At 42.6% G+C, this 27,500-nt stretch overlaps 1 protein-coding gene across 1 annotated transcript in view; it reads left to right on the top strand.

Annotated features, from left to right (window-relative positions):
* pth2rb (parathyroid hormone 2 receptor b) overlaps positions 1-27,500 on the top strand; it is a gene marked incomplete at both ends in the record, with an annotated part of 113,461 nt that overhangs the window by 47,117 nt on the left and 38,844 nt on the right. Inside the window, 3 exons of the mRNA XM_080835413.1 lie at positions 19,535-19,634; positions 27,226-27,336; positions 27,471-27,500. The exon at positions 27,471-27,500 is cut by the window's right edge and continues 92 nt beyond it. Coding sequence (XP_080691539.1) covers positions 19,535-19,634; positions 27,226-27,336; positions 27,471-27,500 — 241 coding nt within the window. The remainder of the gene's footprint in view (positions 1-19,534; positions 19,635-27,225; positions 27,337-27,470) is intronic.

Genomic DNA, 27,500 nt, shown 5'->3' with positions numbered 1-27,500 from the left:
AACACAACACCACATCTGGTCTCATAGCAACCACAACAATACATTGATGAACTTAAAGGTTGTCTACTGACATCAGCCAGCAATTTCCAATTCTGGGCTTTGCTCAATTTGCGAGTCCTGCTTGTACGTGCCTGGTGTCCACCTTTGTGCCCCTTTTGCACAAAAGGAATCCCACTGACCCTGTCATTACAGTTTTTCTCCATTGCTTTGGATCATTTCACGAAACAGAACTGACATTCTCAAGACAACACGTGCAAACCTCCAAACCACTGGGCACTGGTTCACATCCGATTTGAATTTCTAATTCCTTTAATCAAATTGCAATTGTATTAGCACATCCTTGTAAATGACAAGTTCAATTGCCTACAGTTTGCACAAATGTCAAATGATACAGTACATCTTTGAAAATGTTAAGGTTCAATTGCATTCCGTTAGCCCAATTACCAATTGAATATATCTTGCTTGTCTAGACTGACTGTTGCATCTCAGTCAAGTGATTGTTCTCTGCAAAACAAGTTGGCATAATTTCCTTATGTACATCATCACCTGCACAATAGTTCACTCCACTGTCAAAATCTTTCAGGCACAAAACACCATGAAAAACATCATGCTATATACTGTAATATGGATCTCTTGGATCAACAGCTTAATTTTCAGGTGCAACTAGAACTTTACTAATCAAGGGGGAGATTCACACATCCGATCACCAATCACACAGCAAGTTTAGTTAGCTGACAGGTCCCATCCAGGAGCATAAATGCTTCCATCAAATATCTAGAGCTTGAACAGTTCAGTACAATTTGTGAACATGGAAGCACTTGGCCAGGGAGACAACCGAGGGCAACTGCCTGTTCGAGGAAGAGGAGGAAGAAGAAGAGGAAGAGGAGCAATGGTGGATGTCCCAGGCCAGCGCGGGGGCAACATCACCATGTGTGGTGCCATTTCAGAGAATTATTGGCCCATACAATACCCAGAAGCTCCAGGTGTTCTTGGACCGCCTGCAATCCGATCTTATTTGGGTTTGGTAGGGCCTCACTTGCCTACATTTGTCACTGTGTGGGACAATGTAAGCTCCCACCGTGGCCCGCTCATCAGGGCGTGGTTCACTGCCCATCCAAGAATGCTGATTGTGCTTTTATCACCTTACTCCCCAATACTCAATCCTATGGAGGAGTCTTTTTCTGCATGGAGGTGGAGGGTCTATGAACATCGGGCTCATAACCAGAGATCCCTGCTCCAGGAAATGGATCCTGCTTGTGATGATGTCACAGCAGATCAGTGAAGGGGACGGTTGCAGCCTTAACGTTAATTTACCCCCGTTACATAGCAAGGGAGAACATCAGATGTGATGTGGATGAAAATCTGTGGCCAGACAGACATGAGTGCGAGGATGAGCAGGAGAGTGAGGACGACAACTAGTGAAACTCCACTTTTGCTTTACTGTGTTTTGCTTTAATGTGTTTTTAGTGTAGGCTATATCATTTTAGATTTGATGTGCTTATTGTATGACAGTATATTGTGCTGTACACATTTTCTATTTTAGATTTGATGTGCTTATTGTATGACAGTATATTGTGCTGTACACATTTTCTGTTACTGTAAACACGATGTATGGCAATAACTGTAACAATTTCCATGGCAGTATGAGTGCAGTATGAGTGCTACCTTGTAGGCTACTCTTGAATTATTCTTTTTTCAGTTTGGTACACAAAGTATTCTGGAAAGAAAACATCTACTGCAGTAAACATTCAGTGTTGTGCACATGAGGGATATTTCTATGGTCCACTGCCATACTGACAAAACATCTAAACGTTTTGCCCTGCAGAGTTTAAACAATGCCAAAGGGACTATTCATTTTGGGGGCACTGACTATTTGTATGAGAAAAGGAATTAGTTTTGACTGATGAGTTGCCTGTTTTGAGAGAGATATGACCTTTTGCAGGTGTGCCATAGCGTTTTGCTAAACCATCAAGCTTATTTTGGTAACTCTTGGTCCTGGCTTTTGGAACTGTCAGGAGTTCAGTGCCAGAGGACCTCAGGGATCTACTACGTGTGAATCTTGAGATCACGTCTGACAAATATTCAGGTGCATGAATATGGAGTGATTTATAGACTAGTAAAAGAATCTTGAAATCTATTCTGAAACTAACTGGTAAACAGTGCAGTGATTTCAACACTGGTGTGATGTGCGCCCTATGTGTTGTGTTGGTGAGGAATCGTGCTGCAGCATTCTGCTCGTATAACTGGACTTACATGCCCAGGAACTGTTGTCTTGAACTGACAGCTGCTCATAACTCCTCCTCTGATAAGTGCCCATTTTGTAATTTGCACAACACAGCGGATGGTAACGCGCACAGACTCCCATGTGTTTTAGCCAAAATGTGGGCATAAATGCGCTTTAAATGTGCGAATGAGTTGGAGGGAAATGCAGCCCCTGGCACACTGGCAGAGTGTGGCGTCACGTGTGAGGGGGAAGGAGGCCGTGAGGATTGTGGAAGGGGGGCTGCTAATACCCACACTAACACACAGCGGACCTCATCAGGCACAGGCATGTGGGCACAGCTGATGTTGATGATCTATGTCTGCTGAGAGTCAGTCAGACAGAAAAATAGGAGAGAGAGAGAGAGAAAAAGAGAGAGAGAGAGAGAGAGAGAGAGAGAGAGAGAGAGAGAGCGAGAGAGAGAGAGATGGGGGGGATAGAAAGACTACAAAAGGGAAGCGAAATATGGTAACACTTTAACACTCTAAAACAGGGGTCTTCAACAGGGGGTCCGCAGAGGGACTTCATGGGGGGTCGCGAAATCTTTGGTTGATAAGACAATTTTTTTATATATTTCTAAAGAAAAAAAAAATTCAACCAATTTTTTTCCCCCACAAATTTAAATGTCTTCCGAATCAAAATTGTATTTATTCCCTTTAAATTTACATTAACATAAATCGAACGTATTGTAGCGAACGTATAAATTGATCGAGAAGACGTTATCTTTCAGTCCAATCGACACATTCAGCTACCCACAGGAGCTCTCTCAAGCTGGGCACCGGTTCACTCACAGCACCTTTCATGCAAATACGACAGCACAGGCACTAGCCAATCAGATTGCGTTTCTGCTCAAGTCTTAATAGCGCGAAGATCAAAAATAAAAGATGGCGGACCAAACTCCATAGCTGGTCTTGTTTGTACCTATAAATTGTTAGTTTGACATTTTTTTGCTTAGATTTAAAAAAAAAAAAAAAAAAAAAGAGAAATAGACACTGTACAATGTCAAAAAACATTAATTGTAACTGAAAAATAAGTCTGAGAGGATTTGCGAGGTGTATGAGCCCCCTAGCTAATGTTAGCATGCTACTACCTACAATCTTAACAACTTGTGTGATTGGTTTGTTGACCTGTCTCACTATAACATAACTGATCTCACTATAACATCTATGTTGTCAACACAACTCCATGCGCCAGACTCCTCCTCCGTCATCCGTTGGATCGTGTCAGGCAGGAGTTATTGAAAAGAAGATACATCTCACTAATGTGGGAGGATGTGTGCCATCGACAGATGCTTGAGGATTCACTGTCCCTTTTTTATGTATGATGAAATAAAAACATACTATATCTGTGAATTATTTTAATAAGTTGTTATTAATTGTTAGCTCAGAGTTGTTTGCAAGATGTATGTTTATAAATGGCAGTGGCACGGCCGCCCTGTACCTTTCATGTTGTTAAATGTTAAATTAAATTCAATGTTAAAAAATGTTAAGTTAAATTTGTTGTTCAAAAATGTTAGGTAAAATTCAATGTTAAAAAATAAAAATGTTAATGAATATATTAACCTTTGTATTATTTGAATAGCTTAGTATTGAATACACAATAACAGGGTAGCTATGTTTATTTGGCACTAGGCCCAGTATATTATAAACAAAATTGTATGCAATTTATATAGTAGGGGGTCCCTGCTCATGTCGCCATCAGTTTGGGGGTCCCTGGCCTGAAAAACGTTGAAGACCCCTGCTCTAAAACAATACTAATTATATTTCAATGTAAAGGGTTGTCTGGGATGGGACGTTGGGCAATTGTTTGGGAAGTCTTTGTCATGAAAACTTGACATTAGCCAAGACAACACAGCCTGTAAATATCTTTGTCATGACAACTTGACATTAGCCAAGACAACATAACCATGTCAATGTCTTTGTCATGATAACTTGACATTAGCCAAGACAACCTAACCATAAACATGCTATGGCAGGCTAAAGAAACTACTTAGCTTTATGTGTTAACATTACATTACAATAATCTTTGCATTAAAGTAAGACATAATTAACCGAATTACACCGAATGACAACAGTCAAAAACCTTCATACAGGCTCCTTTGTGCTCATGACAACGGTCATGTTGTGGTTATAATGGTCTCATGTGCCATGGCAGTTTTATGCACACCCCTTCTAATAAAGTGTTACCCAAAAAAAGTTTTCACCATTAGAACTTTATTTAATGGCCATTATTGGCTGTGTAAAAATAAAATTACAATGTCAGAAATAAGTGTACTCTCAGAAAGCAGAGGCCATTTAATTACTTGCAGTCTTATGTAAGCTCTTGCTCTATGCACGACATGCTGTTAAAGAAAATGAGCCAACAGCAGACATCTCACAAAATATTTTTTTTCAACCTACTCACTTGTGCTATACTGTTGATAAAGGAAATACAGTAGGTCTATAGTAATTGATCACTGTTGATAAAGAAAACAGGTCTATAGTTTTTGATCATTATTGATAAAGGAAATAGGTCTATAGGTATTGAGGAACTATCACAGGGCTGAGCCTGTCAAATCAAATCAATTCAAATCCAACCTGATTTTGTACGGTTCTTTTCATACCAAGAGGTAACATAATGTGCTTCACAGAAGGAAATCAATCGAGGGGGGGGGGGGGGGGGGGGGGGGGGCTTTGACACTTATTTCCCAGAGGGATGTAAAAGCCATATAATGAAGTGCAAACACATGTACTACAAAGCCACTGAGATCAGATTTTTTCCAGAGAATAATATGCAAGATTGTTAAAATAGTTTCTTTCAACCTACTCGTTTTTAATCGCAAATATAATAGGGTTACAGTATAAAGTTGTAAGACTGTGTGAGGGACCGAGGCAGTCACCACACATGTTGGGGAATGTGGGGAAAAACATGGTGCAGGAGATGGTGGCTCTTATAAAAATAGATATCTATTTATTTACATTGAAAGTGGACTCTCTGCAGTAACCCCTTAACATTCATACACAAAATGAACAAAACACAAACAGTACACACAGAATCTAGGCAAACTATGCACAATAACTAGGCCCACACTGTGTCCACGCAGCTTAACACAGCAAACTCAGCACACGCTTGGCACATTTAGGCACATGCATGGCCCATTCACGGCACAGGCAAGGCACACAACTAAGTACAGAAACTAAGCATAGAAACTAGGCTCAGAAACAAAGTACACAATGTTCACACATCTAAACACCCCATCACACTTCACCTCACAGCAGGGAAGTGTTTTCTTAAGCCAGTCCAATAGTTCACAGTGCTTCTCCATTGCCTCTCTCAAAAGTCCTCCCTTCTCACAAATGGGGACAGTTGTAACATGCTTAATTTCTCAGCATTTCTCTAACGTCATGCAATGAAGCTCACAGACATGTTTGGAGAAACAAGACTTACGAGAGTTGAGACAGCACATTATGTCCTCTTTGCAAGGCAACACAGTCCGGTCTGCTGATCTGAAGTAGTTTCCAAGACAATTTTAAGGAATCACATCATGCTTGTCTGCCAAGGCCCAAAAGGTAAATGTTTTATGAAGTTATTATGCAAATTCATAATTAATGAGTCTGTGTGTGTGAGTGTGGTTTTGTGTGTGTGTGTGTGTGTGCGTCCCTTGGCTGCTTACAAGTTCAGGCTCATTAATGTCCATAATTTACAAGGTAATTAGTCTGAAATCAGTCATTGAACAAATAGACTAAGGAACTATTGCCAAGTTTGGAGAGGAAGATGTACCTGATATACCTTCCTCTCCCTCCTGCTTAGATGCAAGTGTTCAAGTCAAAAGCCCTGATAGCATGTTAGACATGGAGTGAGAGAGAGGGGGACAGAGAGAAAGAGAGGGAGGGAGGGAGAGAGCATGAGAGGGAAAGGACACAAGAGGTAGAGAAGGAGAGAGAGATGGAGGAAGACAGAGATTGTGGAAGACAGAGAAAGAGAGAGAGAGAAAGAGAGAGAGAGGGAGAGTGAGAGAGAGAGAGAGAGGGAGAGAGAGAGAGAGAGTGATGCTGGTGGTGGATGGTGTCTGGTGTTCGGGGCGGGTTCAGGGCCTTTGAAAATGAAAGATCAGTGAGATAAAAGGCTGAGTTTGGGCTCAGACACAGACAGGTATCTGAGTGATCTGACACACACTCAGTCACGGATTCACCACAGAATGATGCAGGAGTTTGCCCCAACTCTCACACAGCATTCCTCCCTTTTCACTCCCCGGGTTCTCTCTCTTTCTCTCCTCTCTTCTCCTTCTGTTTTCTCTCTCCTCTGTCTCTTCCTCTCCTCTGTCTCTTACTCTCCTCACTTCTCCTCTCCTCTCCTCACTTCTCCTCTCCTCTGTCTCTTGCTCGTTCTCTCCTCTCTTCTCCTCCTGTTTTCTCTCTCCTTTCCTCTCCTCTGTCTCTTCCTCTCCTCTGTCTCTTACTCTCCTCACTTCTCCTCTCCTCTGTCTCTTGCTCGTTCTCTCCTCTCTTCTCCTCCTGTTTTCTCTCTCCTTTCCTCTCCTCTGTCTATTACTCTCCTCACTTCTCCTCTCCTCTCCTCACTTCTCCTCTCCTCTGTCTCTTGCTCATTCTCTCCTCTCTTCTCCTCCTATTTTCTCTCTCCTTTCCTCTCCTCTGTCTCTTACTCTCCTCACTTTTCCTCTCCTTTCCTCTCCTCTCCTCTCCTCCTGTTTCCTCTTCTCTCTCTCTTTATGTCCTCTCTTTTACACCCCTCTCCACACTCTCTCCTCCTTTTTGCCCCTCTTCTTCTCACATATTCTCTCCTCTCCTCTTTTCCTTTTTCTCCTCTCCTCTCTTCCCTTCTCTCCTCTCCTCTCTCTTCCTTTCTCCTCTTTCCTTCTTTCTCTCCTCGCCTCTCTTTTCCCTTCTTCTCTCCTCTCCTCTCTTCCCCTCTCTCCTCTCCTCTCTCTTCCTTTGTTTCCTCTCCTCTTTTCTCCTTTCTCTCTTTTCCTTTCTCTTTTCTTTCCTCTCTCTTCTTTTCTCTCCTCCCCTCTTCCATCCTTTCTCACCTCTCCTCTCTCTTCCTTTCCCACAATACCTCCGGCTCTACAGGTCAATACAAGCCTGGAGATTTACACCTAACTAAGAATAGCATTATACGTCATTAAGGCACATGCTCATTTGTTGTTGGGTACAGTCAGACACATGTCATGAGCTACAGTCCTATTATCATGTGATTGTATTAATTCAAAGTGCCTGGAAGATGACAGCGGTGGTCCCTCACTCCTGTCTGATGGCTGAGAGACGGGCTGTGAGTTGGGGATTGATCTGTGACAAATAAGTGACAATTATCCAGTGCCAAGGACGCAGACTGCTCTGGAAAAACATTCGGGGTGCCGTAGCCGCGAAAGGGAGAGGATGAAAGAAATTCTGACTGAACGCACACCAACCCCACACAAACTTGCACACACACACACAGATGCACAGACACATACACAAATATACACAGTGCCTACATTTACACTTACATATACACACACCACTGGTATTAAACAAGGTGACAGTCTTTGAAGAGGCTGCCATATGGAGCTCTCTGTGTGTGTGTGTGTGTGTGTGTGTGTGTTTATCTTCTCATTGTTTTCATCACCCTCACTCTGTCAACAACCTGCGATGCAAATTGGTTTTTCGGCACAAGGAAAAAGGAATTTGATTTGGAGCAACTAAAGTTTGTGTGTACGTGTGTGTGTGTGTGTGTGTGTGTGTGTGTGTGTGTGTGTGTGTGTGTGTGTGTGTGTGTTCGCGTGTGCGTGTGCGCGTGTGCGTGTGCGTGTGCGTGTGCGTGTGTGTGTGTCTGTGTGTGTGTGTGTGTGTGTGTGTGTGCATGTGATTGGGTGTGAGAGAGAGAGAGAGAGAGACTAGAGAATCAGATGGGATGCAATGGAGGACACATACGGTAGAGGAGCAAAGCTGGAGGTGATCTCTCACCCTCACTCTGTCAACAACCTGCGATGCAAATTGGTTTTTCAGCCAAAGGAAAAAGGAATTTGATTTGGAGCAACTAAAGTTTGTGTGAACGCGTGTGTGTGTGTGTGTGTGTGTGTGTGTGTGTGTGTGTGTGTGTGTGTGTGTGTGTGTGTGTGTGTGTGTGTGTGTGTGTGTGTGTGTGTGTGTTGGGTGTGAGAGAGAGAGAGAGAGAGAGAGAGAGAGAGAGAGAGAGAGAGACTACAGAATCAGATGGGATGCTATGGAGGACACATACGGTAGAGGAGCAGAGCTGGAGGTGATCTCTGAGATCTCTGAGATGAGGAAGAAACTGCATTGAAACGGAAATAAGAATGTGCTTGTGTCACCTGCTTCCTGTCACGGATCTACAGAGGTGTAGTTTAAGCTAGTGACTTTCCAACCTCGGATAGTAAGAGCATCAGCAGCTGTTTATTTAGTCCAGCTTAATTTCATTTCTGATTTGGATATTATTATTATTATCATTTTTAATTATTATCATTATTATTATTATTATCATTATTATTATTATCATTATCATTATCATTATCATTATCATTATCATTATCATTATCATTATCATATTTTATTTTCCGCTGGGTGGGCCAATCTCTCCCTCAGTGGATTTACTGGATTACTAAAACATTAAGTGGATACCAAACTCGCTATCGATGCCCTATGCTCCACTATTGAGTGAGAAGGCGAACAACAACACACAAGAACTTCTAACTGTGTGTAACTCTAAAACTGTGTGTTTGTGTGTGTGTCGGTGTGTGTGTCGGTGTGTGTGTGTGTGAGTGAGTGTTTCTGTGTGTGTGTGTGTTTGTGTGTGTGTGTGTGTGTGTGTGTGTGTGTGTTTGTGTGTGTGTGTGTGTGTGTGTGTGTGAATGTGTGGGAGTGTGTTAAAAACAGGATGTCTTTGTGGAGACCTCCTCGTGTGAAATCCTTAAAACCATAGGACGTAATTGACATCACGCGTCAGCATCCACATAACACACACACACACACACACACACACACACACACACACACACACACACACTCACATGATGCAGACTGACTCATCAGCGCTGAGCGGAAATGTCACTTATTATGTGCTGTTCTTCTTTCCTAATCTCTTTATTTGTTCATCTGCTTTCCAACCTCCTGCCTTCACTTCAATAGGGTACGAGAGAGTGGAGTCACATGCTATTGTATGAGAGATACATAGAGCCCCTGGATTGGAACATTTCAACCTGTCCCCTTCCACACCCTCCATTGAAAATACATTTTAATGAATCGATAATAATAATGGCAGCAGAGAGGGCATTGTTAATTTGAAAAGTGCGAATGGCACAATCATTTCATTAGTGACTAAATGGATACTAGGGTGCCTGGGAAGAGATCCATTACTGCATTTGACACCTCTCACATAACACATCCCATATGCTATAACACATCCCATATGCTATTACACATCCCATATCCTATAACACATGCCATATCCTATAACACATCCCATATCCTTTAACACATGCCATGAGGCAGAGCCATTAGGGATTTTCAGTAGGTTATTCATTAATAATTTAGACAGGAAAAACACACCATTGTGTTACAGGTGTTCAAGCAACATGCCTTCAGGGTTTTAAGCCTGACAGTTTAAAAAACACGTTCTTGCACTTTCAGTGGGAATGCAGTGGGATGTTGAGGACATTACAGTTTTTCTCCATTGCTTTTGGTAATTTCACGAAACAGAAATGACATTCTCAAAACTCTTAGTGCATTTGGCAAAAAAGCCTATATGGTTCAGGGCCTCGTTTCCCGATAACGACGTATCTTAACGGCCTACGTGGATTTTCGCGACATCGTAGACTAAGTAACACTTTCTATATACGTGCGTTTCCCAACCATCAACTTAAAGTCAGGTGCACGAGCGCAACGTGCACGAGTTCTTAAGTAGCTCTTAGGAGCTGTTTACGTCAGGTTAACCTGTTTACGTTAATTGCTGTGAAATGAGCTAGCCTGATGCGTGCATCGAACGTGCAATGTGCACTGAATTCGGGGCGGGGATAGTAACGCCATCTCCAGCAGAGTAGCCTATTTAAACTGTGTTCCCATTGTAAGGACATTTATTACGATCTGTCTGAGAGTGGGCTGTCAAAGCTAGCATCATTGAAGTCATACAGTACAGTAGGCTACATACATTCAATAAAATTAACCTACATTTGAGTCCAACTGCATGACCATTCTTACCCTACACTTACCCTTACAATAAAGAAGTGATCCTATTTCAACCATAACTTCATTTTAAATAATGTCTTTCTTTATGACATTTAGTTTATAGTTTAGACAGCAACGTTGACATCTACAGTATATTCAACTGCATCCACTACATAATCTCAAACTTTATTTGTTGGTAACTCTCCAAAAAGGCTACCATTAACACATTTCTTAATGAAAAGGAAACATGCATCACAATAATACAATAATAATTCAGTGTAACCTGTACCTATGTGGAGTGCAAATATGTCTTGCCATTACACTACCCAACAGCTCTACGTCTGCTAACACTACAGAATGCATAATTCCTACGGGCACTGCACTAGTTTTGTATAGCCTAATCTTTATTTTCAAATACTCAATATTCTTTATTTCTATTTTGATGGGAATAGGCAGGTGAAACAATGACATTCTCATGATGTGCTATACACAGAAACATCGTTTGGATTTCTTCTACAATAGGCCGAACGACACCCCTGGATAAGGTGTCGAGGGGGTTGAAGCGTACGTCATGCGTGACTGTATGAGCTATGAAACTAGCGATTTAAAAAAAGTTGGTTGCAAATATATATGTATACAACCATCTAGCTATAAAGCTACCATATAAGCCAATGGAGTGGTGGCATAAGCGCTAATTGTGCCATAAAACTACTGTTTGAAAGCTTCAGTTAAGACCGACATACTCTGCATTGGTCGCGTAGCACATTTCAGATCAAACCGAGTCATTATAAATGTGGCATGACACAGGGGTGGAGCTAGGACTAACCAGAGCACGACTACGCCACCCTGGGAATTGCGCCCAAGGAAATAGTTAAGGTGATAAACTAGCCCACTAGGGGCACACAGGTTCGTGAACTGAGGAAGCGGAGGCGTGTTTCCATAAATAAATATATTTTATTAGATTACACCAATGTAAACTACAATACACGATTAAGAGACAGACACAGGACAACACAGACAAATCCACAGAACACACAAGCTGGACTGAGGCTTACCAGTCAGGCAGAGTTATCAGGGAAGTGGGGTATTACCTCCAGAAGGTCACAGCACACGTGCACCGCACACACCAAATGCACACACTCAAACCTAGTGAAGAAGGTGTATTCACACGTCAATGAGTTCCAATCCAAAACACACACACACGGGAGATAGCACCCCCACTAAGGGAGGGAGAGGATATAACCACCAAGCCTTGGGCACCCAGCACAGTTAACAAAAATAAAGAAACAAACAGAAAGATAAATAAAGAACGAAACAAACAGAACCAAAACAAATGTAGACAACTGAGGCAAACACCAAGCAACAGAAGAAATACGAAACAATAATACACGGAGACAGACACACACAAACAAACGCGCTGCAGCTGCTTGGAGGGAGGACGAGACGTGAGGCCGCCCGCCACAGCAGGCCACAAAACAGCGACGTGGGACGCTAGCTAGAAGCTAGTTGTAAAAACAGTGTCAGCAAAACAGCAGCGTTGTCAACCGGCCCCAGCTAATTCCTGCACGTAGCGCACAACTGACATACAGTTTGACTCGGTGTGAAACCGAAGAGCTGGGAATGGGGAACCAACCAGACATGGTCATACCTACCACCAACCGGTGGACCTGAGCTTGACGCCAACAGGTACCGTGGAGTATGACACATGCCCAGTTGGCACCTCGTTGTGAATTTATAGGGGCTGTAGAGACTGACAAGAGTGCCACCTAATTACTAACAAATTAGACAGACGGGGAGAAGTTAGACGGAGCAGTGACGTCAGCTTAAAGCCGTACTGCTACATAAACATATAAAAAGTTGTGTAGATAGCTTTATTAATGTAAAATATTCCTCGCTTCAAGTAGCCATGTTTTTTTTTTAAATTCCCCTTTCTTCCGAACGACGGTCGAACGACGCCCCTGGTGGATTAAATCGCTAAGTGTGAAGTTACTACTGGTCCTGACCACACGTAGAATTCTTCTCAACGAAAGATACACTTAAGCTAAGTGCCGCGTTGGGAAACCCGTCTGCAACGTAGGATTCCTCTTACGAACGATTTCAAGTGCTTTTTAGACTAAGTGCGCGTTCGGGAAACGAGGCCCAGCACAACTACATAGATCACCTTCAAAAGGTCATATCTCACACAAAACAGTTAACCCAAGCTTCAAAACCAAATCATTTTCTCATACAAATAGTCAGTGTCCCCAAAATAAGCTTGATGGTTTAGCAAAACATTATGGCACACCTGCAAAAGGTTATATCTCTCTCAAAACAGGCAACTCATCAGTCAAAACTAATTCCTATTCTTTTACAAATAGTCAGTGCCCCCAAAATGAATAGTACCTTTGGCATTGTTTAAACACTGCGGGTCAAAACATTTAGATGTTTTGTCAGTATGGCAGTGGACCATAGAAATATCCCTCATGTGCATATTTCAATCTTGGCTTAGGGCCTGATTTACTAATGTGCGAGCGCTTCTTAATCTGCGTTCGCAAATTAACGCACAGTGTTTTTGCGCATTTTACTTGGTATTTATCAAACCAGATCTGCGCTGGGCAAACTGTGTTTACTCCGCCCTATATAGGGCCTGATTTACTAACATTGCGACCGCTGCTTAAACTGCGTTCGCACATTAACGCACGGTGTTTTTCCGCATTTTCTGTGGTATTTATTTAGGAAGAGAAAATGAAGCTTCAGCGAATTGGAGATAGATATATTGGTTCACGTTCGCTCAATCACTGAACCTGATTCAATGTGCTGCTTATTGTTGTTCTGCCCGCCATCAGCTACAGCAAGATGTTTAAAAGAACACGATTATAAAGAATATGCTATTGGTGGCATTAATGCATAAACTGTCTATTATAACAATATAGATGTGTACATGGCGAGATTAATTATTTCTACAAGGGACATGGGTTCACTACAATACATATGGACGTGGGTGCAATCAATGGTTCATATTACGTTCGGAAAGTTTGCGATTTCAAAAAAAGTCCTGTTTGATGTCTATAATTTCAGCTGTGGCAGTGGGGAAATGTATTGACCAGTGCGCCATAGCAATGCTTCGAGTACCTGTGTGAATATTTGTGAAGGCTGAGATATATCAACTGCTGATACTATAACTGTTTGAAATGATCCGTGCCAATATTTGCAATGTTTACCAACTGATTGAATGGAATGTGATCTCCGGTTGGAGGGTTAGATGTCGTCTCTGATCTGGTCCAGTAATTGAAGTATTGCGTGGCTGGTTCACCTGTACCGTCTAATGATTTCTGGTTCGCTTAATTGAAAAAGTGTTATACGAGTTGAAAAAATTTCTGTGCGCTGCCTCTGTCTATGTCTTCGCCTTGCTCTTATTACTGCTGCCATATCAACGTATTCAGACTCAGTGGAAATGCGCTTCCTTGTTAAGACGTGCTTTTATGAGGCGGAGAATTATCCTGCAAATTGGAGACGTGCGCTCGACAGGCCGTTTAGTAAATACCACGCATGACATCATTAGGCGCACTTACCTTGTCTCCTCTCATGTAAATTGCGCCTCACACGCCTACGTTACCACCCACCTCCACGTTACCTCCCCTGTTCACACCCACAGGCGTTACAGTAATATGCGCTGCGGCCCCTTAGTAAATACCGTTTTATGTTTACGACCGCTATTTTATGCCAGAAATGGGCGCAATCCTGTTAGTAAATCAGGCCCTTAGTCCTTTGACACTGAATGGTTACTGTAGTAGATGTTTTCTTTTCAGAAAACTTTGTGTATCAAACAGAAAAACGATGAATTCAAGAGAAGCCAACAAGGTTTCACATCACATACTGTATTGCACTCATACTGCCATGGAAATTGCACAGTAATTGCAAACAGAAACATAAAATGTGTACAGCACAATGTACTCTCAAACAATAAGTACATAAAAACTAAAATGATGTATAGTCTACACTCCTATAACAACACATACAGTAGGAACGTAAAGCAGAGCTGGAGTTGAGTTTTCGTCCTCACTCTACTCATCCTCGCGCTCATGTCTGTCTGGCCACAGATTTTCATCAACATCACATCTGATGTTCTCCCTTGCTATGAAACGAGGGTAGAATCGGCCTCATCCGTGATGATGATGAGTCTGCATACAGGCGGGAGGTTGAACAGCTGGCCCTGTGGTGCGGTCGCAACAACCTAGAGCTAAACAGGCTTAAAACCGTGTAGATGACAGTGGACTTCAGGAGGAGCCTCCCAGCACTGCCCCCCCTCACCATATTCAACAGTACTGTGTTGGCTGTTGAATCCTTCAAGTTTCTGGGATCCATTATCTCCAGGAACCTGAAGTGGGAACCCAACATCAACACCATCATCAAAAAGGCCCAGCAGAGGATGTACTTCCTGCGCAAGCTTAGGAAGTACAACCTGCCTCAGGAGCTGCTGATCCAGTTCTACACTGCAGTCATAGAGTCTGTTCTGTGCACTTCAGTAACTGTCTGGTTTGGTTCAGCCACCAAACTGGACAAGAACAGACTCCAACGGACAGTCAGGTCTGCTGAAAAGATCATCGGTGCCAACCTGCCCACCATCCAAGACCTGTACAACGTCACTAAAGACCCCTCACACCCCGGAAACAAACTTTTCAAACGCCTCCCCTCTGGTAGGCGTTACAGATCTCTGTTCACAAAAACCTCCAGACACAAAAACAGTTTCTTCCCCCTCGCCGTCTCACTATTGAACAACTCAAAGTAACATACATATTTATCCATATAGCATATATATTTATCCCTGCACTTCTTGCACTCTCTAATTTCTTCTTTGCACTATTGTAAATATTCACAGCTCCTGTACATACTTTGTCAAACTTTCATAGACCATTGCACTGTTTGTTTTTGTATTGTATTGTGTTTGTTTTTGTATTGTGTTGTAATGTATATTATGTGTAATATATGTGTAAGCACATTGAGAGTCAGTTCACCAGGTCAAATTCCTTGTTTGTTCTAACTTACTTATCTGGGGCCGTATTCACAAAGCATTTTATCTTACCACTAAGAGTGCTCCTAACTCGCGCTAAAACATTTTACGTAGGAGTAATTTCTTAAAAGTGATTCACAACGCCTCTGAGACCTACTCATACTAAGGATAATACAAACTCCTAAGCTTAAGATAAAAGCACCGTTGCTATGGATGACGTCGATTCTCATGCACGAGTTTAGAAGGGGTGAGGACGGTGATTGGTTGTTGACAGGCTCTCTCATTAAAAACTCATTCGTGACGTCCCTCTAACAATCCCACTATATCAACTGAAAATAAGAGAATAAGCTAGGCTTCAAATTAAGTCATATTAAATAGTTATGGACAGTGCAGTTAGCAGAATGCACACGCATGATGACAAGTTTGTGCATCCAACGGGAATGACACTTTGCAAGTTAAGAGAAAAAGAAAGCGATCAATATAAAATATGGCAATTGCATGTAATCAAGGCAGTAATAATTAAAGCACCCAGCAAACTGTTAGGCTATTATATTTCCAGCCCTTGACCACTTCAAATATCAGCACATACGGCCCTTCAAGCGAAACGAACGTGAAACGTAGCCTAAGCGAAAGCCTACTGGTCCCAGGACCAATAGCCACTGTCTAAGTTCTCAAAAACCTGCTGCAGACCGCTCTCCGTTGAAATGCACGAGTCATCGGTACATCCAGGCCACGGTGGGCGAAAACGTCCTCATCTTTTGATGGGGCAATTATTGTAATGTGTGTCCCGTCACTGGACATTCCTGCGATCGCCATGGAATTTACTTTGATCTTGTGTAATTGGCGATTGTCCAAAGGCAACTGGATAAACTGTTGGATCTACAGTGCGTTGATAGTTTGATGAATTAAACGGCTGACTGATGATTCCCAGTGTCGTCATTTGCGTTTTCCGCGAAGCCAAATAGGCTATCTTTATGATTCCAAACATTTCACTTCGGGACACATCGTTGTTTAAAGGCGTCATTGCATCCTGCGCTAATTCTACGACAATATTAATACCTTCACTGTTTAAGCAATGTCTTTTATCAATTCCAAGTCGGCTGCAGCCATCTTACGATTTTTTGTGAATAAGTCTTAGTGACTTAGGAGTCCTCATGAGGAGTTTTAAGCTGTCTTAGACTTAGGTGCTACTTTTAGGGATAAAATACTTTGTGAATTGCTCTTAGTAAAACAAAATAGGAGTCCTAAATTTAAGACTGACACGCCCATTATTTTTAGGAGTTTCTCCTAAATTCGCCACTTATGTGCTACTTTTAGCCCTAAGATTATTTGTGAATACGGCCCCTGGCCAGCATCGTGCTGAAGCTTCCTGAGGTGTCTCAGGTCTGTCGTGACTAAAAGTAATAACAGCTGCTTTTAGTTTCAAGCGTATTTCCAAACGTGCCGTGTTGAGAGTCAAAATTGTTTACCTCACTTTCAACTATATATATATATTTTTTTATTCGACGGGATACGTGTTTACTATAATAGGCTATTTGCTTCCAGGGAGAGTGCGGGTGAGTAATACAAGGCTGAGAGGGGAGGAATCAAAACACCTGCAATTTCCTGCACTCCACTCTCGTTTGAAACGACGCGGGTGCATTGGACTTTGCTGTTGAATTAACCTGCTGCTCTCACAAAGAAAAAAATCCAAACCAGAGGTTGTGACACAGCGAGGAAAAGAGAGTCGGACAGATAGAAAGAGTAGGAGGGACAGAGAGAGGAGAGAGAGGAGGGGGAGAGAAAGACGGACAGAGTTTAATCCTTCCTAGCTGCAGCAGCGGACCAGACTCCAGCAGGGTTTCAGCACCAAGGATAGTTCTCAAACCTTAGCGTCGTCGGATACCGTTTATTTAGCTCGTGTGACCGACCAGAGTTTGACGCGATTGAAATATTAAAACGACCCCTTTCTATTGCGTTTCTAACTAACTGATTTGCTTGGCTTCATACACAAGGAAAAAACTGCTTCGGCGTTGTTTCGTGTCATTTAACAGTCTTTTACTTTATACTTGATACAAATGATTTTGGGAGGTAAATGGCTAATCAGAAAAGGATCAATGTGTCTCTGCGAGAAACTACACATGTGCCATAATGCTCTCTTTAAATACTAGTGACTCTAGTCAGCGCAGTGCTCAGGTGGGCGCCTGTTTTTGTATTCCGTCTGTTTTCCACGGGGATTTGCATTCTGTGACACCAACATTGGCTTAAAAACTTCTCGCGGCCAAGTTTGTGAACGGAATGCCCCTTCTTTGGATAATTCACTTATCTTTTCATCCACGTCACGTCAACGGCTTCTAACCTCTGTTATATTACCATTCGAATGGCAATGTTAAGCGGTCTTCTATCTTTTGGAAATGTGACAAAACCAAATGGACAGCTTTCTGTTATTTCGTTGCCTCGCTCAAGTTTGAAGCAACCGGAATGATATCTCCTGAAAATCGTTCTCCACTGGGTTCCCCAAACAGTGTCCTTATTCATCAGTGTTTTCGCCTTTATCACTAAATGCATAGATATGGGGATATCACTGCTGTACATGTTTCTACAAGTCACTCTGTGTTGGATTTATGTCGACACTCAAGTAAGTACAAATAGTTTTCCTCCTGATTTCTCGACAGATTAAAATATTTTATAAATGTGCCGTGCCGAAGATATAACCTCTCACACATGCATTACCTCTGCATTTTCATAAACAAGACGCGAAGATCATTAACTGTGCCATTAGCCTTCCAAATACAGCCTACATTTACATGAAAGGAACCGGCTGGCTTCTCAGCTAGTGGACTGACCAGAAAAGGTGCAAATTAACACTAAGCAGTGGGCTACTTGGTTTTGTGACCATTAAATAAGTTGTCCGCTGCTGAAACCTGGCTCTACCAGTGACCTTATTGGTCTCTCTCACTTAATCCTTGCCTTCGACATGACCCCTTTAGATGCGTCTGGCTTTTTCAGCAGCCCGAGTAGCCTTAGTCTTTGGGTCCAAGCCTTTGGGTCCCAGAGTGTGCAGTATTGCTATCATATGACCAAGATCCAAGATCTATCTTAGACCAACAGTAACAGTACCATTATTCATTGAGGGATTAGATATATAATTCGATTTTTTTTTATACATATTCTAAATCAGCAATCTGTGACCGATCTGCCCATAATTGGTGTACAGAGAACATTATAGGGTCAGGGTTCATCTTTCATTTCTCATTACCAAGGGTTTCACCCAAGCACTCAATACCAGGGACGTGCACAGGAATTCAGAAGGGCCATTGCTCTGCCCTGAAAAAAAATACTATTTAAATAATATATATTTCCTTCGGAGGGGCAACTTCAGTCGAGGAGGGCAAACGGACAGTTGCCTCTCCCTGCATCTGCAGCTTCTGTGCAACGCCTCCTAGTCTCTACAGTGCAAACCCTGCCTGGCGCGTGCCAAGCGGGCCAGATGTTGGTGCTGTAAGCCCCGGGCTAAATCAATGTTGCTCTCCACTCATTCGGAGCTGATGAATTGCCCGAGCAACCTTAGCCCCCTCCTGTGCACGTCCCTGCTCAATACTATCAAATGTCCTTTGCAAAAGAGTTAAACCCGAGTATTCTTGCTGAATTTCTATTCATGAATTTCATACGTTTCATCGCAACGTGGCAAAGTGTAATTTGCGCCTCAATTGATGCCCCAGGGAGCGCATGTGTCTCCCGGCCACTGATGTCTAAAAATGTAATTTATGCCAGATCACTGATCTGTGCCTGATAATAACACTGCGATTTCTCACCTCATATTACAGACACAAATACGCGTGTCAGGGGACCAGCATTGAGTCTATTAAAATGTACAATGTCAAACTATAGAAAAAATACGCTTGTTGTTTGTTGCTTGTGTGCGTTTGACATTCATCATTTGGAACGCCTTTAACAGCGCATCTTAGCCGCTGGCAACTGTCATTCTATCCAACAAGCAAGCGTTCTTCTGTGTTTGTTTGCTTGTCTTGACTGTCAATGCTTCAGTCAGAGTGAGTCTTAGGCAGTGCACCGAGTGATGTGTAATAAGATAGTAGCGACCGGTTTGCCTTCGGGTCAGCTCTGATGTCCGTGCGTGTTTCTCCGCAGGTGGACTCGGACGGCGGGCTTACAGCCCAGGAGCAGTGGTACCTCCTCTACGACGTCAAACTGCAGTGTCAGCAAAACATCTCCACACACAGCCCCGCTGGTCAGACAATGTTTCTACCTACTATTATTCTGAGCCCCCCCCACAAAAAAAACCGCACTGTCAGGGAGATAAACATGCTGGCGAATCAGGATTGCACCAGAAATGTTTCAAATGAAAAGATGTTTTCCCACCACAGTCTCTAACAGACACTTTGAGCAGCTTTTTGACAGACCTTTATAGTGTGGTTATGTAATACGGAGCGAGGGGAGCCGTTGGGGCTCCTCCAAACACACTTTGCAGGGGTTTCCCTTTGATGTGAACGTCTGCAACCCAAATTTGTCAGTTCCCAGTGTGACCTGCTGATAAGACTGGCTGCTGCAGCCCGCGATGGGAGGCGATGGGAGGCCAGATTGCTGTTTGACTGAGTAGGGCGGATGGGGATAAGGGGGTGTTCACTGCAGAGCTCAATCAGTTGCATAGGCAGCAAATCTTCTTCAAACTGATGTTCTCCTCCTCCTCTTCCTTCTGTCATCTCTCTCGTTCTCTCTCCCCTCCCCTCTCTCTTCCCGATCTCTTCCTCTCCACTCTCTTTCATCTCCTGTCTTTCTCCTTCCTCTCACCACTCCTATCTTTTTTCTCCATCTCTTTCTCTCTCCTAATCACTCCATCTCGTTCTCTCCCCTCATCTCTCTCTCTTTCCTGCTCTCCCCTCCTACTTCTCTTTCCCTCTTTCTCACACGCTCCTCTCTCTCCATCCCTGTCTCGCTCTCCCCTCCCACCTCTCTCTGGCTCTCTCTCTGGCTCTCACTTCCATTCCCTTCCAATTTAGTTCAGATTAAGTGCTTTATTGGCATGGGAAATTATACGTTGTATTGCCAAAGCAGTCACAGGAACAGTAGGACATGAATGAAAGGGGAAAAAGAAGAGAAAACAGAATATATACCATTAAGCTCCATAAGTACACTAACATATACTATTGCGCTTCATAAGTACATTGACATAGCTATACTATTACGCTCTATAAGTACATTGACATACCTATACTATTATGCTCTATAAGTACACTTACCTATACTATTAGATATTATAACATAATACACTCCATAAGTACACTAACATATTACATTCCATAATTACACTGAGATATACTATTACACTCCATAATAACATACTGTTACACTCCATAAGTACATCAACAAATAAGGCTACATGTGAGATGAGGTCTTTGTGCGAGTATATTTGTGTGTGTGTGTGTGTGTGTGTGCCTGTGCGTGTGAGAGTGACGGTGTGGGTTGTTGCAGTGTGTGTTTGTGTGTGTGTGTGTGTGTGTGTGTGTGTGTGTGTGTGCCTGTGCGTGTGAGAGTGAGGGTGTGGGTTTCGATTGTTGCATTGTGTGTATGTTAATATATATTTGTGTGTGGTGCATTTATATTGCGCATCAATGTGTGGTCACTCCTCTTTTTATCCCAGTTATCTTTGTTAGAACCATGCTACTAAAAGTCCCAGTCTTCCCTCTCTCCTAATACATATCGTACAGTTTTTATCGATTGCTTTGGGCATTTTCACGAAACCGAAATTACTTTCTCAAAGCCTTTAGTGCATTTGGCAAAATAGCCTATATGGTTCAGCACAACTACATAGATCAGCTTCAAAAGGTCATATCTCACCCAAAACAGTTCAGTCAAGCTTCAAAACCAAATAATTTTCTCATAAAAATAGTCAGTGCCCCCAAAATGAAAAGTTCCTTCCCGAAAAGAAAAGGACATTCTCCAAGCTTTAAATACATTTGCCAAAATAACCTAGATGGTTTATCAAAACAATATGGCACACCTGCAAAAGGTCATATCTCTCCCAAAACAGACAACTCATCAATTAAAACTAATTCCTTTTCTCATACTAATAGTCAGTGCCCCCAAAATGAAAAGTCCCTTTGGCATTGTTTAAGCACTGCAGGTCAAAACGTTTAGATGTTTTGTCAGTATGGCAGTGGGCCATAGAAATATCCCTCATGTGCACATTTCAATCTGGGCTTAGTCCTTTGACACTGAATGGTTACTGTAGTAGATGTTTTCTTTCCAGAATACTATGTGTATCAAACAGAAACAAATTAAATTGTTACAGTATGTAATTGCAAAACAGAAACAGAAAATTTGTACAGCAAAAAAACACTGTCAAACAAAAGTATAGCATACACTACTGTAACAAAACATACAGAAGGAGAGGAAGTCTTCAGTCTTCGTCCTCACTCTCCTGCTCAGCCTCACGCTCACGTCTGTCTGGCCACAGATTCTCATCTACATCGCATCTTACACTGTATGTTCTCCCTTGCAATGCAACGTGGGAAGAATCGGCGTGCATGCCACAACCATCCCCTGCAATGATCAGCCGTTACATCCTCACAAGCATCCATTGCTTGGAGGAGGGACCTCTGATTTAGAGCACGATGCTCGTAGACCCTCCACCTCCAAGCTAAAAAAAACTCCTCAATAGGATTTAGAAATGGGGAGTAAGGGGCTAGGAGCACCATCACCATCCTTTGATGGGCAGCGAACCATGCCCTGATGAGCGGGCCACGGTGAAAGTTGACATTGTCCCACACAATCACATATGTCGGCAAGTGAGGCCCTACCAAACCCCCCTCAAGTAGAGGGATAAGATCAACATAAAGGCGGTCTAAGAACACCAGGACCTTCTGGGTGTTGCATGGGCCGATACTTGGAATGTGGGTGACTACCCCGTTTTCAGATATCGCAGCACACATTGTGAGGCAGTTGCCCTTGCTCGTTTGGTGCTTCCATGTTCATACTTGTCAACTGTACTGAACTTTGACAAGCCCTAGATGTTTGATGGAAGCATTTACTGTATACTCCTGGATAGCACCTGTCAGCTAACTAAAATTACTGAGTGATTGGTGATCGGATGTGAGAAACTGCCCCTTGATTACGTAGTAAAGTTCTAGTTGCACCTGAAAAAATGAAGCCGATGATCCAAGAGATCCATATTACAGTTTATACCATGATGTTTCATGGTATTATGTGCCTGAACGATTGTGACAGTGGAGTGAACTATTCTGCAGGTGATGATGTACAGAAGGAAATTCTGCCAACATGTTTTGGAGCGAACAACCACTTGACTGAGAAGCAACAGTCAGTTTAGACCAGCAAGATGTTTTCAATTGGTAATTGGGCTAACTGAAGGCAATTGTACCTAACCATTTGCACAGATGTGCTAAATCATTTGACATGTGTGCAAGCTGTAGGCAATTGTACTTGTCATTTGCAAGGAGTTTCTAAAACATTTGCAATTTGATTAAAGGAATGAGAAATGCCAATCAGTTTTGAACAAGTGCCCAGTGGTTTTGAGGTTTGCACGTGTTGTTTTGAGAATGTAATTTCTGTTTTGTGAATCTGCCCAAAGCAATGGATAAAAACTGTAATACACAGTGGAATTCTCTTGTGGTCTTCAATTTCATCAAATATTGAATATTTAGGTTCAAATTTTGGGGGAAGTTGGATGGGATTTCTGTGTAATTTGGACAGCTGGTGAAGTGTAGCTCTCACTCCATCTCTTTCTATTCACAGTACATACACAGCCTGTTGTCTTTGGGCATCCAGGTCTATATATATGTTTCTCTCCCTCTGGAATGAAATACTGTTTTCTGATTGGCTAATGGGGTGTACATTAAGTTTGTATAACCGGACACCTTGGACGTAGTCCCAGTAGAAGAGTTAAATCGCCGTTCCATATCATTGGCAACCAACGTAAGGTTTTTTTTCACAGCTAGGATAGCGGATAGATAGCTTCAATCTAGTTAACAAGGAAAACAGAAATGGAAGATTTTGTAATATGATATATGATGTATCACCCTGTGCCACAGTGCCAGCTCCAAACCTTCCCCGCCTCTGGGCTCCGTCCTATTTTAGCTCCTGCATTCATATAATCTTCTCAATGTCTTCCCACTCAGATACAGTCCTGCTCCGCTCCATGGATCAAAATCATCTTATTTTCTTTGGTCCGTCTGTAATTGCGGCGCCTTTGAATTGGGCGAGAAAAGGGACGAGGTGAAAAAAAAAACAGATGCTCTAAAAAGGCTGACTTTGACACTGGCAGAAGTAATTATTTTTTACTCCCGGCTCCATCATTTGCAGCCTTTGGCTTGAATCGGCCGTACAGCTGGCCTCCTTTTCAGTCTGTATAATTGCTTTATTTTTTCCGCCAATGTGGAGCAAATGTTCTGACACGTTAGCAAGTAATTTTGTACAACGTGAAAAACGTTAAAAAAACATGGCATGGCACGTACGAACAGACCACTAAAGGTTCAAAACATGGCATGGTAGGAACACAAGGCTTAAACTGAATTCAACTTGAAACAGGAGCGCAGAATGACAGTTTGTGCTTTACTGACCTTTGCCTATAAAGTTGTGGGAAAAGTGAGAGTTTGACGCAAAATTATAGGAGGAGAAGCGCAAGGAGTGACTGACAACATATTCTGTTGTATGGATGAAAACTGCAGGGGATAGCGCACGTCTGTTTTGCGGTGACAATTATTCGCCCTTTGAAAGCAGACACAGATTGCGAGTTAACTGCGTGAATAGGAGACACTAAGTGAAAAAATGCAATGAGTGTTTTGAACACCAGTTTCCCTCAAGTTAAAATCAACCTTTGCTTTTGTTTGCCTTTGAATGTCTTGCCAACGCGTTTTCACCTCATCGACTTCCAGTGACGTGCCTTGAGGTTCGTAGCTGGTGAGGCACAGAAACCGGAAGTAATTATGTACTTTTGAGCTCTAGTTGTTTAAAAATGTATATAATCTATACATACATACATATGTCTATGGTTTTAAAAATGTCATCTGATCAGAACTGAAATTTTTTTACGTTTTATTGTCTAATACCATTATTTTTAAACAATCGTTTTTTATTGTATTATGATGAGTTATTAATAAGATATTAATAGTTACAAGCTAGAGTATGTAGCCCTCCACCAATGATATGGCTCATTTCATTTTGTCTGGAGAAAATATAACTACGGTGGTGGGATGCTAATTTAAATGACCATTTACCCAACTCGGACACAGTTTTGAAAAAACAATTAGCCTACTGTCCTTATGATGGTGGCCATCTCACTTGAGATCTGCTTCAGCTTAGCGATACGATGTTCCATTTTCGCCGTCAAGTAGAAGTGTAGAAAAAAATCCAACAGACGTCAGAAACTATTCCCGACAAGTGCGCTCTCGCTCGCCTCCTTAACTGAGGCAGTGGTACTGCCTGCCTCCCCTAAGGGATTTTTCAATGAGGTTTGAGCTCGACTCAAAGGTTCTACGCTTGCGCACGCATGCGTAAAACCTAGTTTTGGAGTGATTGCGCAATCCCAGGGGAGGCACTGCCTCACCTGCCCATAGACCCCAATGCATTGACCGCACGTCCCTGGTTCATTGGCTGATCACTGCCACTGGGAACCGGAAATGCGCAAAATCAGCGATTTTGATAATAAAAATGCTCGAAATGATCGGAATCATGCAAAACTGACACCCGTAACACAGATTAATAGAGAAATATGAATATTTATTTTATAATACATACAAATATGCCTCCCCTGTCTCCTATGACTGCACGTCCCTGTCGACTTCCCTACAAGTTAGATGCCTGCTACATTATTCAATTTGTAATACTTGCACAAATAGTCCAAGTTTTTTTAGTGGTGTAGAATAACTGCTCTGTATTATCTCTCTGTTTGATGACACCTTGTTAGCAGGTGCATTCAGTTCCTGATAGTTAAACTTTTGATTCCTATACATTTTTAGTCTCTGGTTCCGGAGGGCGGTGACATGCGTTGATTAATCGATCAGCCGCAGGTTTAGTACATTTGGAAAAGAATGAAAAGGCTCTATACCATACCTAAGCTACATCTGCCCCTCTGTGTTAATGGCGGGTTTGCAAAGCACTTTCAGTTCGTTGTGCCCATGATGACACACCTCCTCGTGAACATGTTTGTGTATTACCTGGAGTAGAGCAAACATCTGATGTCAGTAATGAATGTCGCCCCCCACACCATCCACTCCCCCCCCCCACCTGTTGATTGTGCTTCATTAGGGCTGACGCTTCCTATGAACCGCAGGCGTACAGGTCATGTGACTCACCTTTGTTTACTGGATAATGGAGTGCATCTGACAAATGAAGCTACCAAAACTCCTGCGTAACACGGTGCTGTCAGGCCCAATTTGTTCCACATGTTTGCAGGCTGACGCTTGAAAATGCATGGGCATGCGTGCGTCCGAGGCGATGTGCCGAAAGTGATTTATTCTAAAGTGAGTCACTCACGTCACATGCGACAGTCTGTAAATATGCAATTTGCATTTTAAACAGTGCGGTTGTCAGACAACGGCATTATGGGAGCTGTTGAATTAACGACGACAGGCAAAACAAAAATCCCCTCATGGAATGTCTGCTCATTCAAATCCAATGTTTGCGTTTTCCCGTGTGGGTTCTCTGAGCTCAGACTTCCAACAACTTGGTCATTTCCCATGTCCCAGACAATTAATAAAAACTACCACTGGTTCTCTGTTTTTTATGCCATCACAGTGCCTTTATGCAGTGGTGTAGTCCAGGGTATACACAGATATACGGAGTATACCCACTTATTTTTCAGTCAGCATTGCGTATACCCACTTCTCAAAAATTGCAAAATTAAGAGTACACCCACTTCTCCAGGGATCATTACACCACTGAGTATACCCACTTCTCAAAACAGGGCGTTTATCCTGTGCTGTATGGGCCGCTTAAAAAAATTAAGAGTTTACCCACTTCTCCAAGGACCACTATACCACTGCCTTTATGTAGAGATAATGGAGAACACCATTTTTTTGTGAAACAGCACAATCAGAGTTTTGCTCAATGTAAAAGCAACTTTTGCTTTTGTTTGCCTTTGTCACAGCGACTTTATGTAGAGATAATGGAGAACACTAGTTTTTTGGGTGGCAAAAAGGATCATTTTATCAAGGTAACACAGAGCACAGTGAGCGTTTTGAGAGAAAGAGAGAAGCTATGGCAAAATAGAGTGCTAGGCGGTGTGGAAAGTCATTGTGTGTTGCGTCTCTCAGTTTTAGGTGATCAGAATTCCTCTATTATGGGGCAGATCAATGGCAAGTTTCCAAGGATAGCTGCCCTTCTTAGCTGCTGTGCTCGATAGCTTTTGGAACCGGCACTTACTGCTGCGCAACACAAAAGGGTCCGATCAATGAGCCTCGTAGCGCAAAGGTTCCCGATCAATGGGTCTCGGATCACAAAGAAGGCGAGTGGGCGTATACGTGTCCCAGACCGCCTCTTTTTCTCCACTGCCCAGCCAGCCAATGATCTAAACAACTCTGATCGACTTACACTCTTTTTTTTTTTTAAGATTTATTTTTGGGCTTTTTATGCCTTTATTTAGATAGGACAGTTGAAGATATGACAGGAAGCGAGGCGGAGAAGAGAGGATTGGGAAATTACATCAGGCCAGACTTGAACCTGTGTCCCCTCGGGCAATGTAGCCCGTAAGTGGGGGGCTTTATCAGCTTGCGCCAAAACATACACTTTTCACCAAACATGTGGCTGTACTGTCTCATCTGTCCTGTCCCTGTGGGTGTCTCTCTCTCTCCCCTCCCCAGACCCAGATGATGTCTGTCCACCTGGCTGGGACGGCCTCATCTGCTGGCCTCAAGGCTTTCCTGGTTTGGTCACCAAAGTCCCCTGCCCCAGCTACATCTACGACTTCAACCATAACGGTAAAGCAAAGTGGAACAGTCATACCTTCTTACATTGGGTCACTTGCGACACGTTTTTCAAAAATGTAAGGGACTACTTTTGTGAAATCACAAAATACAGCGTGTCACTTTCCCTTAATGTCCTTCTACTTTAGGCTTTGCATACAGGAAATGTGATAACAATG

This window comes from Sprattus sprattus (genome assembly GCF_963457725.1).
Source record: "Sprattus sprattus genome assembly, chromosome: 3".
Taxonomy (NCBI): Eukaryota; Metazoa; Chordata; class Actinopteri; order Clupeiformes; family Clupeidae; genus Sprattus; species Sprattus sprattus.
Note: the sequence above shows the minus strand (reverse complement) of the source record. Positions and strands in the feature narration are given on the sequence as shown.